The sequence below is a fragment of the Atractosteus spatula genome, chromosome 10, assembly GCF_055471065.1.
Source record: "Atractosteus spatula isolate fAtrSpa1 chromosome 10, fAtrSpa1.hap1, whole genome shotgun sequence".
NCBI lineage: Eukaryota > Metazoa > Chordata > Actinopteri > Semionotiformes > Lepisosteidae > Atractosteus > Atractosteus spatula.
The window spans coordinates 1,906,124-1,922,580 of NC_142715.1; the positions used below are offsets into that span (position 1 = coordinate 1,906,124).

General features: G+C 40.1%; 1 protein-coding gene across 1 annotated transcript; it reads right to left on the bottom strand.

The window, feature by feature from the left end:
- Window positions 1–4,161: 4,161 nt before the first annotated feature.
- On the bottom strand, window positions 4,162–8,902 carry LOC148824498 (uncharacterized). The gene is made up of 2 exons (XM_088926444.1): window positions 8,515–8,902; window positions 4,162–5,903 (listed from the first exon to the last, which is right to left on the bottom strand). The coding sequence occupies exons 1-2, from the start codon at window positions 8,900–8,902 to the stop codon at window positions 4,162–4,164; spliced, it is 2,130 nt and encodes a 709-aa protein (XP_088782570.1).
- Between the last annotated feature and the right edge of the window lie 7,555 nt (window positions 8,903–16,457).

Genomic DNA, 16,457 nt, shown 5'->3' on the forward strand with positions numbered 1-16,457 from the left:
GGTGTGTGTTATTATTCATAGGCTTCAGAGGAGGCAGTTTTCTAAAGACTAGATATTGTTTAAAGTTTTTTTTTTTACTGTTTGTGGTGATTAGTTTGTGGATTTGGAATATATTGTCATTGTTAACGTTTTGTCTAAGAAGGTTGTTTGCTGTTGTCTTAAAGTGCGGGTATGTTGTGAATAAGGGTATGATCTGTTTGTCTCTTGGTGTATGCTCCAGAAAGGTTCTTAGTACTGTCCTGAGAAAAGTGTAGGTGTATCCCTTGTGCTTGAGTGCTTTAAAAAGCGTTTTTTGTTGCCACCTTAAAGTCTGATTTCTGCCTGCAAAGTCTGTGGAATCTGAGCAGCTGTGACTTCATTATACCTGTGTGTTTAGGTTGGTAGCTGCTTTTATGAAGTACTGCGTGTCTGCTTCCTTGAGGAAAACTTGAGTGTCCAATTTCTGTGTTTCTGGAAATTTGGGTCCCTTAAAGTTTGTTTTCATTGTGTGGGGTGTACTTAACTGTTATTGAGGGGTGATGTGTGTCCAGTATCTCTACATATTTTTGAATCTTCCAGGTTGTGTCCATGTGCCCCTGATGTCATCCAAGTATCTAAAATAGTGTGTGGGTTTGTTTTGGCATTTCAGCAGGACTGTCTCCTCCCAATCTGCCGTAGAGATGTTTGCATCGGCTGGAACACATTTCTTGCCTGTGGCTGTTCCTTTTTCCTTGTAGAAGGTGTCCTTTTTCCAACTGGAAGTCATTTTTTGTAAGACTGATTTCCAGCAGTTTTAATAGTTCTGCATCTGCTCTGTTACTGTCTGGGTATTTTTAGCAGTTTTCTAACTACCCTAATGCCCCTGCCTGTTTCTGTTTGTGTACAGACAACCTATGTCTATGGAGAATTAGAAGGCTGCTTTGGAGACTTAAATTGTTTTGATATTAAGTCATATGTGTCTTTGGCTTGGTTAGGTTTAGGTTCAGAGTGAAAGTTCTGGGAAAGGTGTTTTTGGGTGGTGGGTGCTGTTTGGGGTACCTGACAGTTACCAATTGGGGTGTTTTTCACAGTTGTATCTTGCCTTCTCTGCTCCCTCGGAATCCTCTCTGTGGCACGGAGATGAGAGGGATGTCATCTGTTTCGGGAGTGTGTGATCTGGCTGGTTTGGGGCTAGTTTTCCCAGCCTGTCATAACAGGTTTTGGGTGGGGTTCTGCCTGGGTAAAGTTGTATGTCTCTTCCGAGCCATTTGCTTCTTCCCTGGTTTGTGTGTCGGGTATTAGGAATCTGTTTGGAGACATGGGGATGGTGGGTTCCATATTGCTAAGTGCAGCAGTAACCATAGCTTGTGTGTGGTCCAATGTGTCCTTCTGTAATTTCCTTCCATATTTTTCTAAGCCCAGTTGGAGGCAACCGCAAAGACTTCCTCTCAGCAGGGAAGCTTGAGATCTTCCAGCTGACTTGACAGATCTCACTATCAGTTGCATGGAGTGAATGAGCTTTACTCTGTATTACACAGAGTCTCTGCCCTGAGTGATTAGGGGTTTTTAAAGCAAGATCACAATGATCTCTAAGTTGACTGGGGAGCAGTGGGTGGTCAAGTCTCCCCAACACAATGTCTCTTGTCAGATCATGATGTCAGTCCTTTTTATAAATGTTGATAAACTCAGGATTTATGCTCTTCTGCCCAAATGCTGAGGAGCCCAGGCCCTGAATGTTGCATATACTGATTAAGAGTTATCTTGTATGTGTGTCTGAATTTGAACTATTATTATTGTTGTTGTTGTTGTTTTCTGGAACTATAACAAATCAATGTAGGACATCATCAGCAAAATATATTAGAAACCCGTCTGTTATTGTGGAAGCTGGTAATGTTATTCTGATCTATTAACTGGAATGATTACGATCTTTTCAATGGCCAGCATATTTTAAAAATCATTTTATTAACCAGAAAAAAAATAGAGAATAGTATATTCCAGAGGAAAAATGTATGATGAACTTGCCTCGGGTACAACATCAAATTCTACCTGGGATTTGAACCTGCAGCCCTAGATGATAAAGTGCTGTAGCACACTGCTGCCACAGTTAGTGAATACTACCAAACCCACAGCATTACAGTTTACTGCATTTCTCACATTCATTCAAATACAGAGCTAGAACTAGAGTCCACACTTTGTAATAGTCACAGCAAGTTTTCATTTCAAAAAGAGTTTTAGAACTGAGACAGAGTTTCATGGTCTGTCATGGCTTCAGAGAAGGAGATATTTTGTACAGTGTCTCAACTGTATTTTGAGGGTGTTAAGCACCACATCTCTGAGAACCACACAGCCGTGTCTCTCAGATCAGGCCTCATTGTGCTTGTGTCCTGGCTTCAGACCAGCCTCTTCAGCTCCAGACACTGAAAACACAAAATGGGGAAGGTTACTGATGCAGGAGCTGAGCCCAGAGATGTCAGCCAGCTGGTCCTTTAGCACAGTGCCCTGAGCCACACCCACACCAGACAACATCAGAACAGCACTGCTAGAACATCACAAACTAGAGTCAGCCAAATCACAGTCAAGGCTGACTATAACACTGCTTTACCCACTGGAACACATACAAACAACACAGGCTGGAGTGCTGCAAGAGATTACAAGACAATAGCAAACAGTACCTGACCAGGGAAAGACAAGAAGTTACAGACCCTGATGAAACACAAAGCCACTGACCACTGCCTGGCCACAGAAATGGGAGACAAGCGGACCTGGCTGTCCAGAGAGGACAGACTCAATGACCACAGTATCAGTCTCACTCACTACTTGGAGGCAGAAAAGGTTTGCTGTTCCTCTTCTTGACAAGAGTTCTTGGCTCCTCAGTCTCTTTCTCCAGGTTGTCTTCCTCAACTCTTTTTTTTCTCCAGCTCCCTGCTGTATTATCTAGCACAGTTTCCTGCCACCATGTCCTCTATCTTCTTCAGCAGCTCAGTGACCTGAGTGCGGACACCTCTGTTCTTGTTGTTGAGAACATGATACCTGTTTCCACATTTCTCCACTTGCCACTGAAGCTTCTTCCCTCCTCTCTCAATATGCTGCTCCATGCCTGTGTCTCTCAGCTCATCCCCCCAGGTGAACAGCACTATTGTGTTTCTCCAGAATGACTCATTGAAGAGCTCCAGGTGCTGTTTCACTGATGTAACATGTTATTCTGTAAATGATGGGCCCAGTGCAGGAATCACAGGGAGGACAACATGAGGTCCTGGTGGACATAGCTGCACACTGTCCACAATCTGCTGAACCTGCTCTGGAGACCTTGAGGTACTGACCACAGTGACTTGCCTCCCAGCTACTTCACCCTGGCTCTTCACACACTGGACAGTTCCTGCTCCTCCAGTCCCAAACTCCTCTCTCCCCAGGCTGGTGTTTCCTGCGGAACTCTTCCCAGACCATTGTCCCCCGAGCAGCACAATCCTGACCTCTGAGATACACTGAGCCTCATGGGGCTCCATTTTTATTTTTAATAGATGTCTTCAGAATTATAAATACTTAATTTCATTTTAACATTATAGAGAATTGCTTCTACAGGAGTGGAAAAAAAACCATTTAAAAATGATTTAATTTGACTTTGCAACACAGCAGAACGAGAAATAAACAATGGGGCGTGAATACTTTCTGAAGACACTGTATATATTGCTTGTCCTGTCTTGTTTAAAAAAAATAGTTGCATTGAAAAAAAAAATGGAATTATTACTAACGGTGCCAAAATAGATTTTCTTATTAAAAGAGATTCATTAAGTATCTTATTCTTTATTATTATTATTATTTACCCTTTAATGGATACATATTTCTTGTATTTGATATATATGCTCTCTTATCCACATAAATTAAACTCCGTGACAAGAACTATTTCTGTTTTAGTCAACTGTAAATAAGAGTATAGTCAAAATGTAACTGACCAGAGGAACTCAAAAGTGGGTGACCACAAAGTGACTATGACTAATCAACATTTTGGGAACAAGTAAAGGTTTGTTCCATGCTGAAAAGAGGAGAAAATAAACGTTTCGGCTGTGGAGCCTTCTATGGATGTCACATGCTGACGCATCTACCTACTTGAACTAAAAGACATTTTAGTTGACTTGACTGGTGACTGACCTGGTGACTAAACTGGTGTGTTTTTAAGTTACCTGACTGGATAAAACTCTTCCCACACTAACTGTAGCTGAACAGTCTCTCTCCTGTGTGAATGCGCTGGTGAGCTATTAAGCTACTTGACCGACTAAAACTCTTCCCACACTGACTGCAACTGAATGCTCTCTCTCCTGTGTGAATGCGCCGGTGGGATATTAAGCTACTTGACTGACTAAAACTCTTCCCACACTGATTGCAGCTGAATGGTCTCTCTCCTGTGTGGATGCGCTGGTGGGTTATTAAGTTACTTAACTGACTAAAACTCTTCCCACACTGATTGCAGCTGAATGGTCTCTCTCCTGTGTGGATGCGCTGGTGTGACTGTAAGTGGCTTTTCAGACTAAAACCCTTTCCACACTGACTGCAGATGAACGGTCTCTCTCCTGTGTGAATGAGCTGGTGTGTTATTAAGGTATTTGACCGACTAAAACTCTTCCCACACTGACTGCAGCTGAATGGTCTCTCTCCTGTGTGAATGCGCTGGTGCTTTATTAAGTTACTTGACTCACTAAAACTCTTCCCACACTGACTGCAGCTGAATGGTCTCTCTCCTGTGTGAATGCGCTGGTGTGATTGTAAGTGGCTTTTCAGACTAAAACTCTTTCCACAATGACAGCAGTTGAACGCTCTCTCTCCTGTGTGAATGTGCTGGTGGGTTATTAAGCTACTTGACTGACTAAAACTCTTCCCACACTGACTGCAGCTGAATGGTCTCTCTCCTGTGTGAATGCGCTGATGTCGTTTTAAGTGGTGCGAGTGACTAAAACTCTTTCCACACTGACTGCAGCTGAAAGGTCTCTCTCCTGTGTGAAGGTGCTGATAGGGCTTTGAAATGCTAGACTGACAGAAACGCTGCTTCTCCCTGTGCCATAATATCAGTTTGTCCACTCCATCTGAGCAAGGCCTTGAGTGATTCTTCCTCATCCCCTGATCGTGCTGGGGTCTCTTATTCTGCAAATGCTCCATGGAATGGCCTTGCTCTGTGTGCTGAAACTTAGCTGTGTTTTCTCCACCGTGTCCTTCAGTGTGCTGCTCAGCAGTGTGAATCATCTGGGGCTCCTTCTCCAGCTCTCTGAAACTAAAACCATCCAGTTCATTCAGTTGTTCCTCTCTTTGCCCAATAACAGACATACTCTCCAGTTCGTTAAAACTTTCAACGATTTTCTCAGTAACCAGATTATTAAACCTGTGTGTAAAGCCATCAGATACTAAGGTATCATATGATTGTTTGAGACTCTGCAATGACAGTCTCTCCACTTGAACAGAACAAGGCCTAATTATTATCAAGCCCTGTAGGAGCTGCTGTTGCTCCTCCCTGTACTGACTCTTCTCAGTGTGCTGTGACTCAGTACTGTTCTCTTCACCAGGTACATCAGTCTGCTGCTCTGCAGCGTCAATCAACTTGGGCTCCATGTCCTGCTCTGTAAGATTTAAAATATCCAGATCTTCACTGTGCTCTTGTACAGAAACACAGCCCAGTTCATTACAACGTTGTGTAATATTGTTTGTGTCCAGATTATTAATCTTCTCTGTAAAATCATCACATACTAAGAGCCCAGGTGTCTCACTCTCAGGTTCTGTCTTCATCATGGGCACAGAGTCCAGATCCTTGACAATCCGTTTGCTCTCTGTGTGCTGCTCACTGAGTGTCTCTTTCCCTTCTGCGGCAGTGAGCATCAGACTGAAGCCCCACTCCTCCTCACTGTGCTGCTGTTCAAGAGGAGCCCGTTTGCCATAGTCAGAGAGAGCACTGGCATCTGAGCCTGTAAACACAGGACAAGAAGACAAGACCTATATTATAATAATAAACTTTATTTTATATAGCACCTTTATAGGTGGCTTCTCAAAGCACTTTACAGAAGGCCAACAACAAAAAATACACAATATAAGCACGATGAGAATACACAGTTAGACGAGACAGTAGATGGTGGTACTAATTACAGTAGGAGCAGAGGGGTAAAGAACAGTTAAATAAAGGCTCTTCTGAAGGACAAGGTTTTGAGTCTGGACTTGAAGGAGTTTAGAGAAGGTGACTCTCTGATATCCTTGTGGAGAAAGTTCCAGAGCTTGGGGCAAAACAGGAGAAGGCCCTGTCACCCATAGAGTGTAGACGGACTGGGGGGACAAATAGTTTAACACAATTAGAAGAGCGAAGGTTGTGAGGTGGGGAGTAGGGTGATAACTCAGACAGGTACTGAGGTGCCAAGCCATGGAGAGCCTTATAGGTGAGCAGGAGGATTGTTAAGTCAACACGAAACTTGACAGGAAGCCAGTGCAAGGAATCCAGGATAGGAGTAATGTGACTACTTGCACTAGACCTTGTCAGGATTCTGGCTGCCGAATTTTGGACATATTGGAGTTTGTTCAATGTGGATTTAGAAACCCCAGAGAGTATAGCATTACAGTAGTCGATTCAAGATTAGATAACACTTTTCAGCCACAGTTAGTGATAACATAGGGCATAGTCAAGCAATATTTCTGAAGTGAATGAAAGATGTTTTGACGACATGCTGCACATGTGGGTCGAACGTCAAATATCATCCCCAAGTTTTTCCAATATAGACTGAAGCTCAAGTATAAGACAATCGACGGATAGTTACAGAATTGGTTTTACAAAGTTGATGAGTGGTGCCAATAAGCATGACTTCAGTCTTGTCACAATTAAGATGAAGGACAATTTGAGTCATCCAAGATTTTATATCAGAGATGCAACTAAATAGAATAGAGACAGCCACATCAGCATCAGGTTTGGTATGGATGTATATTTGAGTATCATCAGCATAGTAGTGAAAGCTGAGATCATTGTGATCTTAAAAGCTTTAAACTACACACGTGTACTAATACACTCACAATCAATTTGGGTTGTTTAAACATAGCGGAATAAGTGGGTATAAAGGGGTGTTCTGATTTAGCTTTGTTAGAAACCTACCGTGTAAAAAGTAAGTCTACTGTAATAATATCACAATTACATTACATTTACATTACCACTGCACTGAGAGAGAGGGTGGTTAATACAGACATTGACTGGACACTACAGTACATTAACACTACACTGAGAGAGAGGGCTGTATACAGACACGCAGAAACTGGAAATAACAGCATATTAACACTGCACTGACAGAGGGGGGTAAATACAGACACTGACTGGACACTACAGTACATTAACACTGCACTGAGAGAGAGAGGGGTTAATAGATACATACTGATTGGACACTACAGCACATTAACACTACACTGAGACAGGTGGGTAAATACAGACACTGACTGGACACTACAGTACATGTACACTGCACTGAGAGAGGGGTTAACAGACACACTGACTGACTAAACACTACAGCACATCAACACTACACTGAGACAGGTGGGTAAATACAGACACTGACTGGACACTACAACACATTAACAATGCACTGAGAGAGAGGTGGGTTAACAGACAGACTGACTGCACACTACAGTACATTAACACTACACTGAGACAGGTGGGTAAATACAGACACTGACTGGACATAACAGTACATCATCACTGTACTAAGAGAGGTGTTAATAAATGCATACTGACTGGACACTGCAGCATATTAGCACTGCACTGAAAGGGGTTAATACAGACATGCTGACTGGACACTACAGTACATTAACACTGCACAGAGAGAGGCAGGTTAACACATACACACTGACTGGACACTACAATGCATTAACACTGCAATGAGAGAGAGGTGTGAATACAGACAGACTGCCTGGACACTCCAGCACATTAACACTGCACTGAGAGAGACAGGGGTTAATACAGACACACTGACTGGACACTCCAGTATATTAACTCTGTACCTAGAGAGAGAGGGGTTAATACATACACACTGGATTAATATTCCAGAGGAGTTAATACAGACACAGACCCTGGAGGACGGTAATATCTAAACCAATCAAAATAATTTTTATTTACACAATCATTTGTATACATAAAAAATCTAGACCGATACAACGTGAATACAATATTTATAAATGGTGTTTCCTAATGACGTTGGATTACAAATTGATTGAGTGAAACAATTGTTGAATCTGAACGAAGTGTTTTCAGCACCGTAACCGGACAAAACAGTTCAGTTTCCACTAAAGAATCCCGTTGCTACATCACACGTCTTTCCCACTTCACTCTGCATCTCTCCACTATACTCTCACCTCTTTCGGAAAGTTTTTTTATTTGATGACAGTTTGATAGTCTGTTAGAACGCGTACTGATAATGAGAATGTTTACTACTGTGAGATGTTTTCTTTAAAATAAAGTTTGTTGTTTAAAAAATCTCACCATTGAGTTAGTTACATACACTGGTTTTTAACACACACACACTCTGACTTCATACAAGTCACCACACTGACCTGAGAGCTGCAGTTCCGTGTCAATTTCTTCTTTTATTTCTGCAGTGACTTCACAGGGAAGCGTGTGTCCAACACGATCTGTCTGTTCCGTATCTCCTCCTGCTCCCGACTCCTTGTCCCACAGCTGCAATCTCACCTTCAGGCTCTCGTTTTCCTTCTTCAGCTGCGCCATTTCACTCCCGACACTGTCCTCCACACACTGTGTGATTTTAAGCACGGCCCGTCTCACCAGGATCTGGGAGACGCTGCGGAGTTTGTCTTGAAACTCGTCCTCAGAGTCAGAAATCCTGTTTCGGAAAACTTCTGAAACTTCAAACACGATCGATTTGAGCAAAACCTGCATGAAAGAGTCAAGCTGGGTTTGCAGATTTAACAAGCATTCCGCCATCCTTCTTCAGAGTCGGTCAGAAACAAAGACTGACTTGCGAAGTTTAAACAAAACAGCTTCTTTATTTTTATTCCTCACAGACTCTGTTGTCAGGGCTGTACTCTGTTCAAGCATAAACACAGCCGACGAGACGTTACGTATTCAGAACCTGAAGTCATTTTAAAGAAAAACAACAACTTTCTTTATCTAAAGAAAATGATTTACTCACCCACACGTGGGTGAAATACACGCAGTGTCGCGCAGTATGATGACGTCATTCGTTAGCGCGGCTGCGGCTTCAAGACAATCGAGAAGCGGAGCTGAGAAAGAGGAGTTTCTTCAGCCGGATATAAACTTCACTGCACCTCCTAGCGCCACCTAGTGAAGAGGAGTGAATCACCTGCGACCCTCGCCGTTCGTAACGGAACAGATTCATTTTTTTGACCTTTCACAACCCTCCTCCCCAACGAAAACGTCTCAAGCGGATTTTTGTTCTACATCTCCCTATGCAGGTTTTTGGTTAAAGAAAAAAAATGCTGTCGTTTTCTTGCACCGATAAGCAAGATTTCTATCTCATATTTCACAAATTGTTTGAATTTCTCGAAAAACAAGTGGTTCCAAGAAAGGAAATAAATACTTGCATTTTACAAAATCAAGCCCTATGTGATTGTCCTTAATGAAACATTTTGTACAGATGCAGCCATTCAAAATGAGCGGTAAAAACCCGCGGTGCAGTAACCAACCCGCAGGGCACCGTAGGGCACCGCGGTAAGTGATTGGCTGGCCAAAATGACCGACAGGGGCACTCGTGGTGCATTGGTTGGTAGTGAAAAGATTTAATCATTCAATGTCTTTACTGTGCACATTTCAATCCGCTTAGTTTTGAATATTTATATGGAATTTTACCACTAAAGGGAAATTTTAGTAGCTGAGCATAAAAAGAAGAGGAGCATAACGCATCTGAAGGTCATAAACGATATTAATTTTGGAACATAAACATACAGTATATAGCTGGTCTTGGTACTTTAAAGAAAAAAATACACACCAGTATTCCATTTCTCCCTAAACATTTTAAGCTTCGAAGTCTTTAACTAACGTGATATCGGAGTCAACAAGCATACTTTTAGAATTTGATTAAAAGGGAATATAATATGGAATCGCGTATCTCAAGAATTTAATAACGGTATGATTATATCCGTGTACTGCGGCAGGGCTGTGTAGGGCTGTTTCGCCTGCCTGATTATGCGAGCTGTCTTGTAGCCTACTGGTCTAGGTGCGTGACTACCAACTGGCAGGTTGTATGTTTGAATCCAGCTGATGCTGGACTTTTCTTTTAACAAACATTTCTTCGAAAAAATAGAATAGCGATATTATGGACAATCAATTGACTTTTATATTTCAAAATATCGCAACATGATCGATATTTGCGATATTTTGAATATATCTTCCCTTCTGACAGCGGTTCCTGCTTCTAGTGTGTGTGTGTGCAACAGAGTAAATTTTTATAGAGAAATGGAGGCTGGACAGTATGCGTTACAATATAAACATTTATATTGATTTAAATCGTGTTCTGATTTAAATCGCAAACGCGTGTTTAATTATGTGTTTCTTAATCATAATCTGGCTAATGCATTTCTACATTTTCTGTATGAACCAGCTTAGAGGTTCATACAGAAAGACAGCTTGTGTTTAAATTGAGTGTAAGGTAATTTATGCTTCTAAAGTCATGGTCAGCATTTATTATTGTACTGTGCTGTAAACTTTTTCTGTGCCTAGTCACATTATTTTATAGCGTTTTTATTGCGTTATTAAATCCGTTGGCGCTGTGTGTTAGTTTCCTGACTCCCATGTCACATGGTCTGTGATTGAATCCCATAGAACTATGACTTTATTTTTTAACAAACATTTCTTTGAAAAAATGAAACGTTTCCCTTGGTCAGAGATTAAATAAAACCTCACTCGCACCAAACAAATTTATATTTCTAAATATCACAAAATACGTTCATTGTCTTCCAATCGAGTCGAGTTGACATTGGAAGCCTGCCACACCCGGACTGTTAAACCAACGCATTAGCACGTCAAAGCCCATCGAGGGTATTGAGCCAGTATTGGCTTTAATATTCCCCCCCTCTCCCCTCAATTCAATTCAAGGTGTTTTATTTGCATGACAGATGGGTACAAGCAGTGTTGGGTATGTATATTGTAACGCTTACGGCAGACAGACACTGTGTAAGAGCCGGCGCACCAGAGCAGCGCACCGAGGGAGCGTCTGCATTTCTAACTTAGTTTTTAAAATTAGTCAAGCAATATGAAGCATCTCCTTTTACTTAGTGCTTGAGCATAAAAAGAATAGGAGCATACTGCAACGCGTGTGAAGTCCATAAACGATATTAATTTTGGAACTTAAACATACAGTATATGGCTGGTCTCGGTACTTTAAAGAAAACATACACACCAGTTTTCCATTTCTCCCTAAACATTGTAAGCATCAAAGTCTTTAACTAACGCGATACCGGAGTCAACAAGCATACTTTTAGAATTTGATTAAAAGGGAATATAATATGGAATCGCGTATCTCAAGAAATTAATAACGATATAATTATATTCATGTTGCAAAAGAACTGCAACAGACATAAAAACTCCCTTGCTTTTAACAGAGCGTTCCATAATTTCTAACTACGAAAATGCCAGGTGAAAGGATTTGTAAACATATTTTGTTAAAGCAAGTCAGTTTTTTCCTCAACACATAAAATACATTTTTCCAAGAAAGTTTAGCCTTTGTCACTAATGAAACCACTAAATAAAGACATAAATATAGAAATCTTAAGATTGGTTTTATTTAATGTTGGTAGCAGGATGAACTGTCAGAGTGTATATTTTGTCGCAGAGTTGCTGCAAGATGTTAACAGTGAAAAAGGTATTTAGAAATGAGTTATTTCAAGATGAAAATTTTCAGAATAATTGCAAATCTAGCAGGATAGAGAAAGCACAGATGTTGGCAGTTAGATTGATCAGATTAGTATGAAAAGTCATTTAGCAAAGGGAATGAGAAGAGTGACAAACTAGTATACTTTAGATCTTTTTTTCTGAACCAGGGAAAATCTGATCATGTTTCCCTATAACAATAATAAAAAACTTTATTTGATATATCACAATTAAAGGTGGCATCTCAAAGCAATACAGTAGATGTAAAAACAGATAAAAGGACCACAGATTACAAAGTAAATGCATATAAGAAAGACAAGCAGTTAGAGGTGCTACCAAAATTAGAAAATGAAGCAGATACAGACACTAAGTCTTCTGAAAAGAAAGGTTCTGAGGTTAGATTTAAACTGGCCCTGGTGTGTGTGTGTTTGTGTCTGTCTGTCCTGTGATGGACTGGCGCTATGTCCAGGGTGTATTCTGCCTTGTGTCCGTCGCTTACTGGGATAGGCTCCAAATCCTCTGTACTGGATAAAGAGATTAGAAATGGATGGAAGTAAAGGCACTGTGTGGATGGAACTATACACAGTGTTAGAAACCCACTATGAAATGGCAGCATCTCACTGAGAATAAAACATTTTATAGTGCTGGCTTAAGGAAACAGCCTTTCCACCTCTCTTGCACATCAGTATCCATACCTAGTTATTTAAACAAATTGCCTCTAATTATAAACATCTTAATATGCTGGCTCTGTGGATCCGCATCAGCTATGTTTGCCCATTCCTTCAATTCATGTGCATCCAACACACAGTTCAACGCTAGCAACTACACAAAATCTAAAATATGAGCTCTACTTGCCACTTACAATACCAACAGTACCAGCTAACTTTAGTAGTGACATTTTCATGGATCTTTTTAACAATAAAATTTACAACATCAGACTTCAGACACAATTAAACAGGCCTCAAAAAAGTCTGGTACAAACATTTTCAGCATGGAATAAACCGTTACTTTAATGGTATAAACCTTAAATGGATTCATATTCTCAATAAGATTTGGTGCTCAGTAACATGACTTAGAAAATGACAGAAGACATACGTATCATGCTTATCCTTCTATTTTTCATAATCGTAAACTCCTTAAGGCAGTTACATTTTCTCTGTTCTGTCCTGGAGTTACAGAGAAATTTAAATTCTAATAAGAGATTTGTAATGAGGAAAGTCATACCAATCACTCATACAGTACCAGGATTTGCAATTACAATACAAATACTTTCTTTCTGTATGTGTTTATTTTGCAGTTTGAGTCTATGGCATTCCTTTGGGGGTCTATACTCCAAGGCATGACTTTTTTATGTATAAACATCAGTATTTACTGCTATTAATTACTGTACGATTTATAGTTGAAATCTGAGCCTAGATATAAAGTTAAAATCTCGACAAAGCAATGTAGGAAATACAGAGAAAATAAATCCTTTCTGACATCTAAAATCAGTTTCGATCAAGGTCTCTAAAACGAACAAGAAAAAGAGGATTTTCGGAGGGCAATTATGCTGTGTTTATATAGAATAAGTGATTTATGAGCAATCTAATTTCTTGTTCGTTTAAAACAGTGAAATGTCAGCTGCAAAAGATCGCACCAGAAACAGCACTCTCTCTGCCTGTCATAGACGTTCAGGAAAGGCTGAATGAAGTCATGTCAAGTACAATAATTCGGAGATCAATAATAACAGTTGTAGGACAGTATATAAGGAGGATAAGGATTTTGAAGTTGACTCGAAATCTGATAGGTAACCAGTGCAAGGACTTGAAAACAGGTGTAATGCATCCCTGATAGGATTCTTGCTGTCATATTCTGAACATATTGAAGATTGCTCAGTGTGGATTTAATTTCCCCAGTGAACAGGATGTGCATTTATTAATTCTAGAAAAAAAGCCTTTCTTGATTTCTCTAGTTCTTAGTTTCTCTAGTTCCCTTTAAAATAAACTATTATTCCACAATGCAGAGTATTACATGGCCAGTATTTACACATGATATTTGTGATTTAAAGAAATTAACACAAGCAGCTTTTGGAGATTTAAGTGTTGGCTGAGTTATTGCAGGATAAAAGACTAGAGATGTTGGCAAGAAGAAGATAGTTTGGGGAAAGCTGAGGAATACACTTATAACAAGAACACTTCCTAATGGGGTTAGGCATACTTTTGATGAAGATGATGAAGTTAACAGACTATATGTTTACATAGATACTGAAATAAGGATTGTATTTTAGATTATGTGTAGTTGCTGGCATTGAACTGTGTGTTGGATGCACATGAATTGAAGGAATGGGCAAACATAGCTGATGCGGATCCACAGAGCCAGCATATTAAGATGTTTATAATTAGAGGCAATTTGTGTAAATAACTAGGTATGGATACTGATGTGCAAGAGAGGTGGAAAGGCTGTTTCCTTAAGCCAGCACTATAAAATATTTTATTCTCAGTGAGATGCTGCCATTTCATAGTGGGTTTCTAACACTGTGTATAGTTCCATCCACACAGTGCCTTTACTTCCATTTCTAATCGCTTTATCCAGTACAGAGGATTTGGAGCCTATCCCAGTAAGCAACGGACAGTAAGGCAGAATACACCCTGGACATAGCGCCAGTCCATCACAGGACAGACAGACACAAACACACACACACCAGGGCCAGTTTTCCCATGAACCAATTAACTTACCAGTATGTTTTGGAGTGCAAGAGGGAGTCATATCACACATATGGAGAAAAACCATGTAACCCAGAGAGAACATGTAAACCCCACACACACAGGATGGCAGGAATTGAACCTAGGACCCCAGTGCTGCAAGATAGCAATGCTAACCACTTCGCCACCATTATAAATGGATGGATATCTTAGTTATCTTTCTAGTTCACAGGTTTGCATGCATAATTTAATTTTGAAAGCCACTGAGACATCAGGTACTACTGTTGTATTTATGAAAAAGAAACAAAACAAAAAACATACTAACAACTGTGCCATCCTACTCCTTAGTTAATACATTTTATTATTCATAAACAGTTAACATTGTTAGCAAAATATTTTGAATTATATTTAACCCTATTTTTTCTTTAGTTTTGTATTTAACTTATTATATGATAGTCAGACTTAATGTATATTTGAACAATGAAAATATATTTTTACAAGATTTTACATTAAGCACTTAAAATTAATATGGTTAATAATAGTAAACTGTAACATGCTGTAACAAGATCGGTTAAACTGCGAAGAAAATGCTTTCAGAGAAAATGTTTCAGGTGTGAAGAACATAGATCTCCAATGCAATTTCAACCAAACCTGTTCCCACACACCCTGCCCCCACTACCATTAGAATATACACAAAGCACTGAAATCTTTCGAGCTAATGATCAGGTGACCCAAGAGAGAGCGAGAGAAACACCAAGGAGTGCGGAACCAGGGAACTATTTACATGGAAAACGGGCGATCTCCCCAGACTGTCCGCCCGTTTCACTGTTACCTGGATACCTCTTTATTTAGAACTCACTAACACTGATTTTTAGTTTAGAAGGATTCAAGTAGGGTTTTAGATGAAAGGCAGCGACCTTAATCAAGCCCAAATCATAATTGAACCCATTCAGAGCCTACATTACATTTTAGCGTTTCATTCTGAGCAGAAGACCCTCACACCTGAAGAAGGGGGAGGTGTTTTTCGCTGGAAATCTCGCCTGCTTCTACTTTACAACCGGAGTGCTGGCTGTGACGAATTAAACCGGTTTTACAAGTTTCAATCACAGACCATGTGACATGGGAGTCAGGAAACTAACACACAGCGCCACCGGATTTGATAACGCTATAAAAACGCTATAAAATAATGTGACTTGGCACAGAACAAGTTTACAGCACAGTACAATAATAAATGCTGACCATGACTTTAGAAGCATAAATTGCCTTACACTCAATTTAAACACAAGCTGTCTTTAGCCCTCTAAGCTGGTTCATACAGAAATGTAGAGATCCAGGCTCAGAACACACAGCTTCATTAGCGAATACATATGCAGGACAACTAGAGAAGACGTTTTACAGAGGATGGATTTTTAGAAACATCCCATCAGTGACATCACTGAAGTCAACTCCTAGGTACTGTAACTGTCGTGTGGATAGTTTCACAAGAATCAGATAAAGGTTTAAGCATCGCTTGTTCTAGATAAAACTGCAAAAAAAAAACAACAACCCATAATGTACTTCTTTGCGGCTCTGTTTGCCCAAATCATATATTCACAACGTGAAATCTAGAAAATAATATTACGTAACCAAAATCCGCAATATGGAAACAGAACCTGTGTAATTGTTGATAGATGATGTACTCGTAACATTTTTTCAAGACGAACTACAACATTTAAAAAATGACTTGTATGTACTTGATATCTCTAATCAATCCACGGGTCCCAGCACAAAACGAAACTAAAACGCATACCGTTTCGCGCTTCTTATTAGTTGCTCAAAAGTAATTTGACCGTATGAAATGCATAATATAAACCTAGAAACATATACATGAGCAGTATTTATGTAGTATCGGTGTCAAGACATACCTCTCAAATACTGTAAATCAAGTTAAAAATATCTCAAGACCGATTCTGGTCACAATGAAACCATGT

Coding starts and splice junctions, on each gene's coding strand:
- LOC148824498 (XM_088926444.1), bottom strand. CDS start 8,902: ATGGCGGAATGCTTGTTAAATCTGCAAACCCAGCTTGACTCTTTCATG. Junction 5,904..8,514: donor CACGGAACTGCAGCTCTCAG/GTCAGTGTGGTG, acceptor CTGTGTTTACAG/GCTCAGATGCCAGTGCTCTC.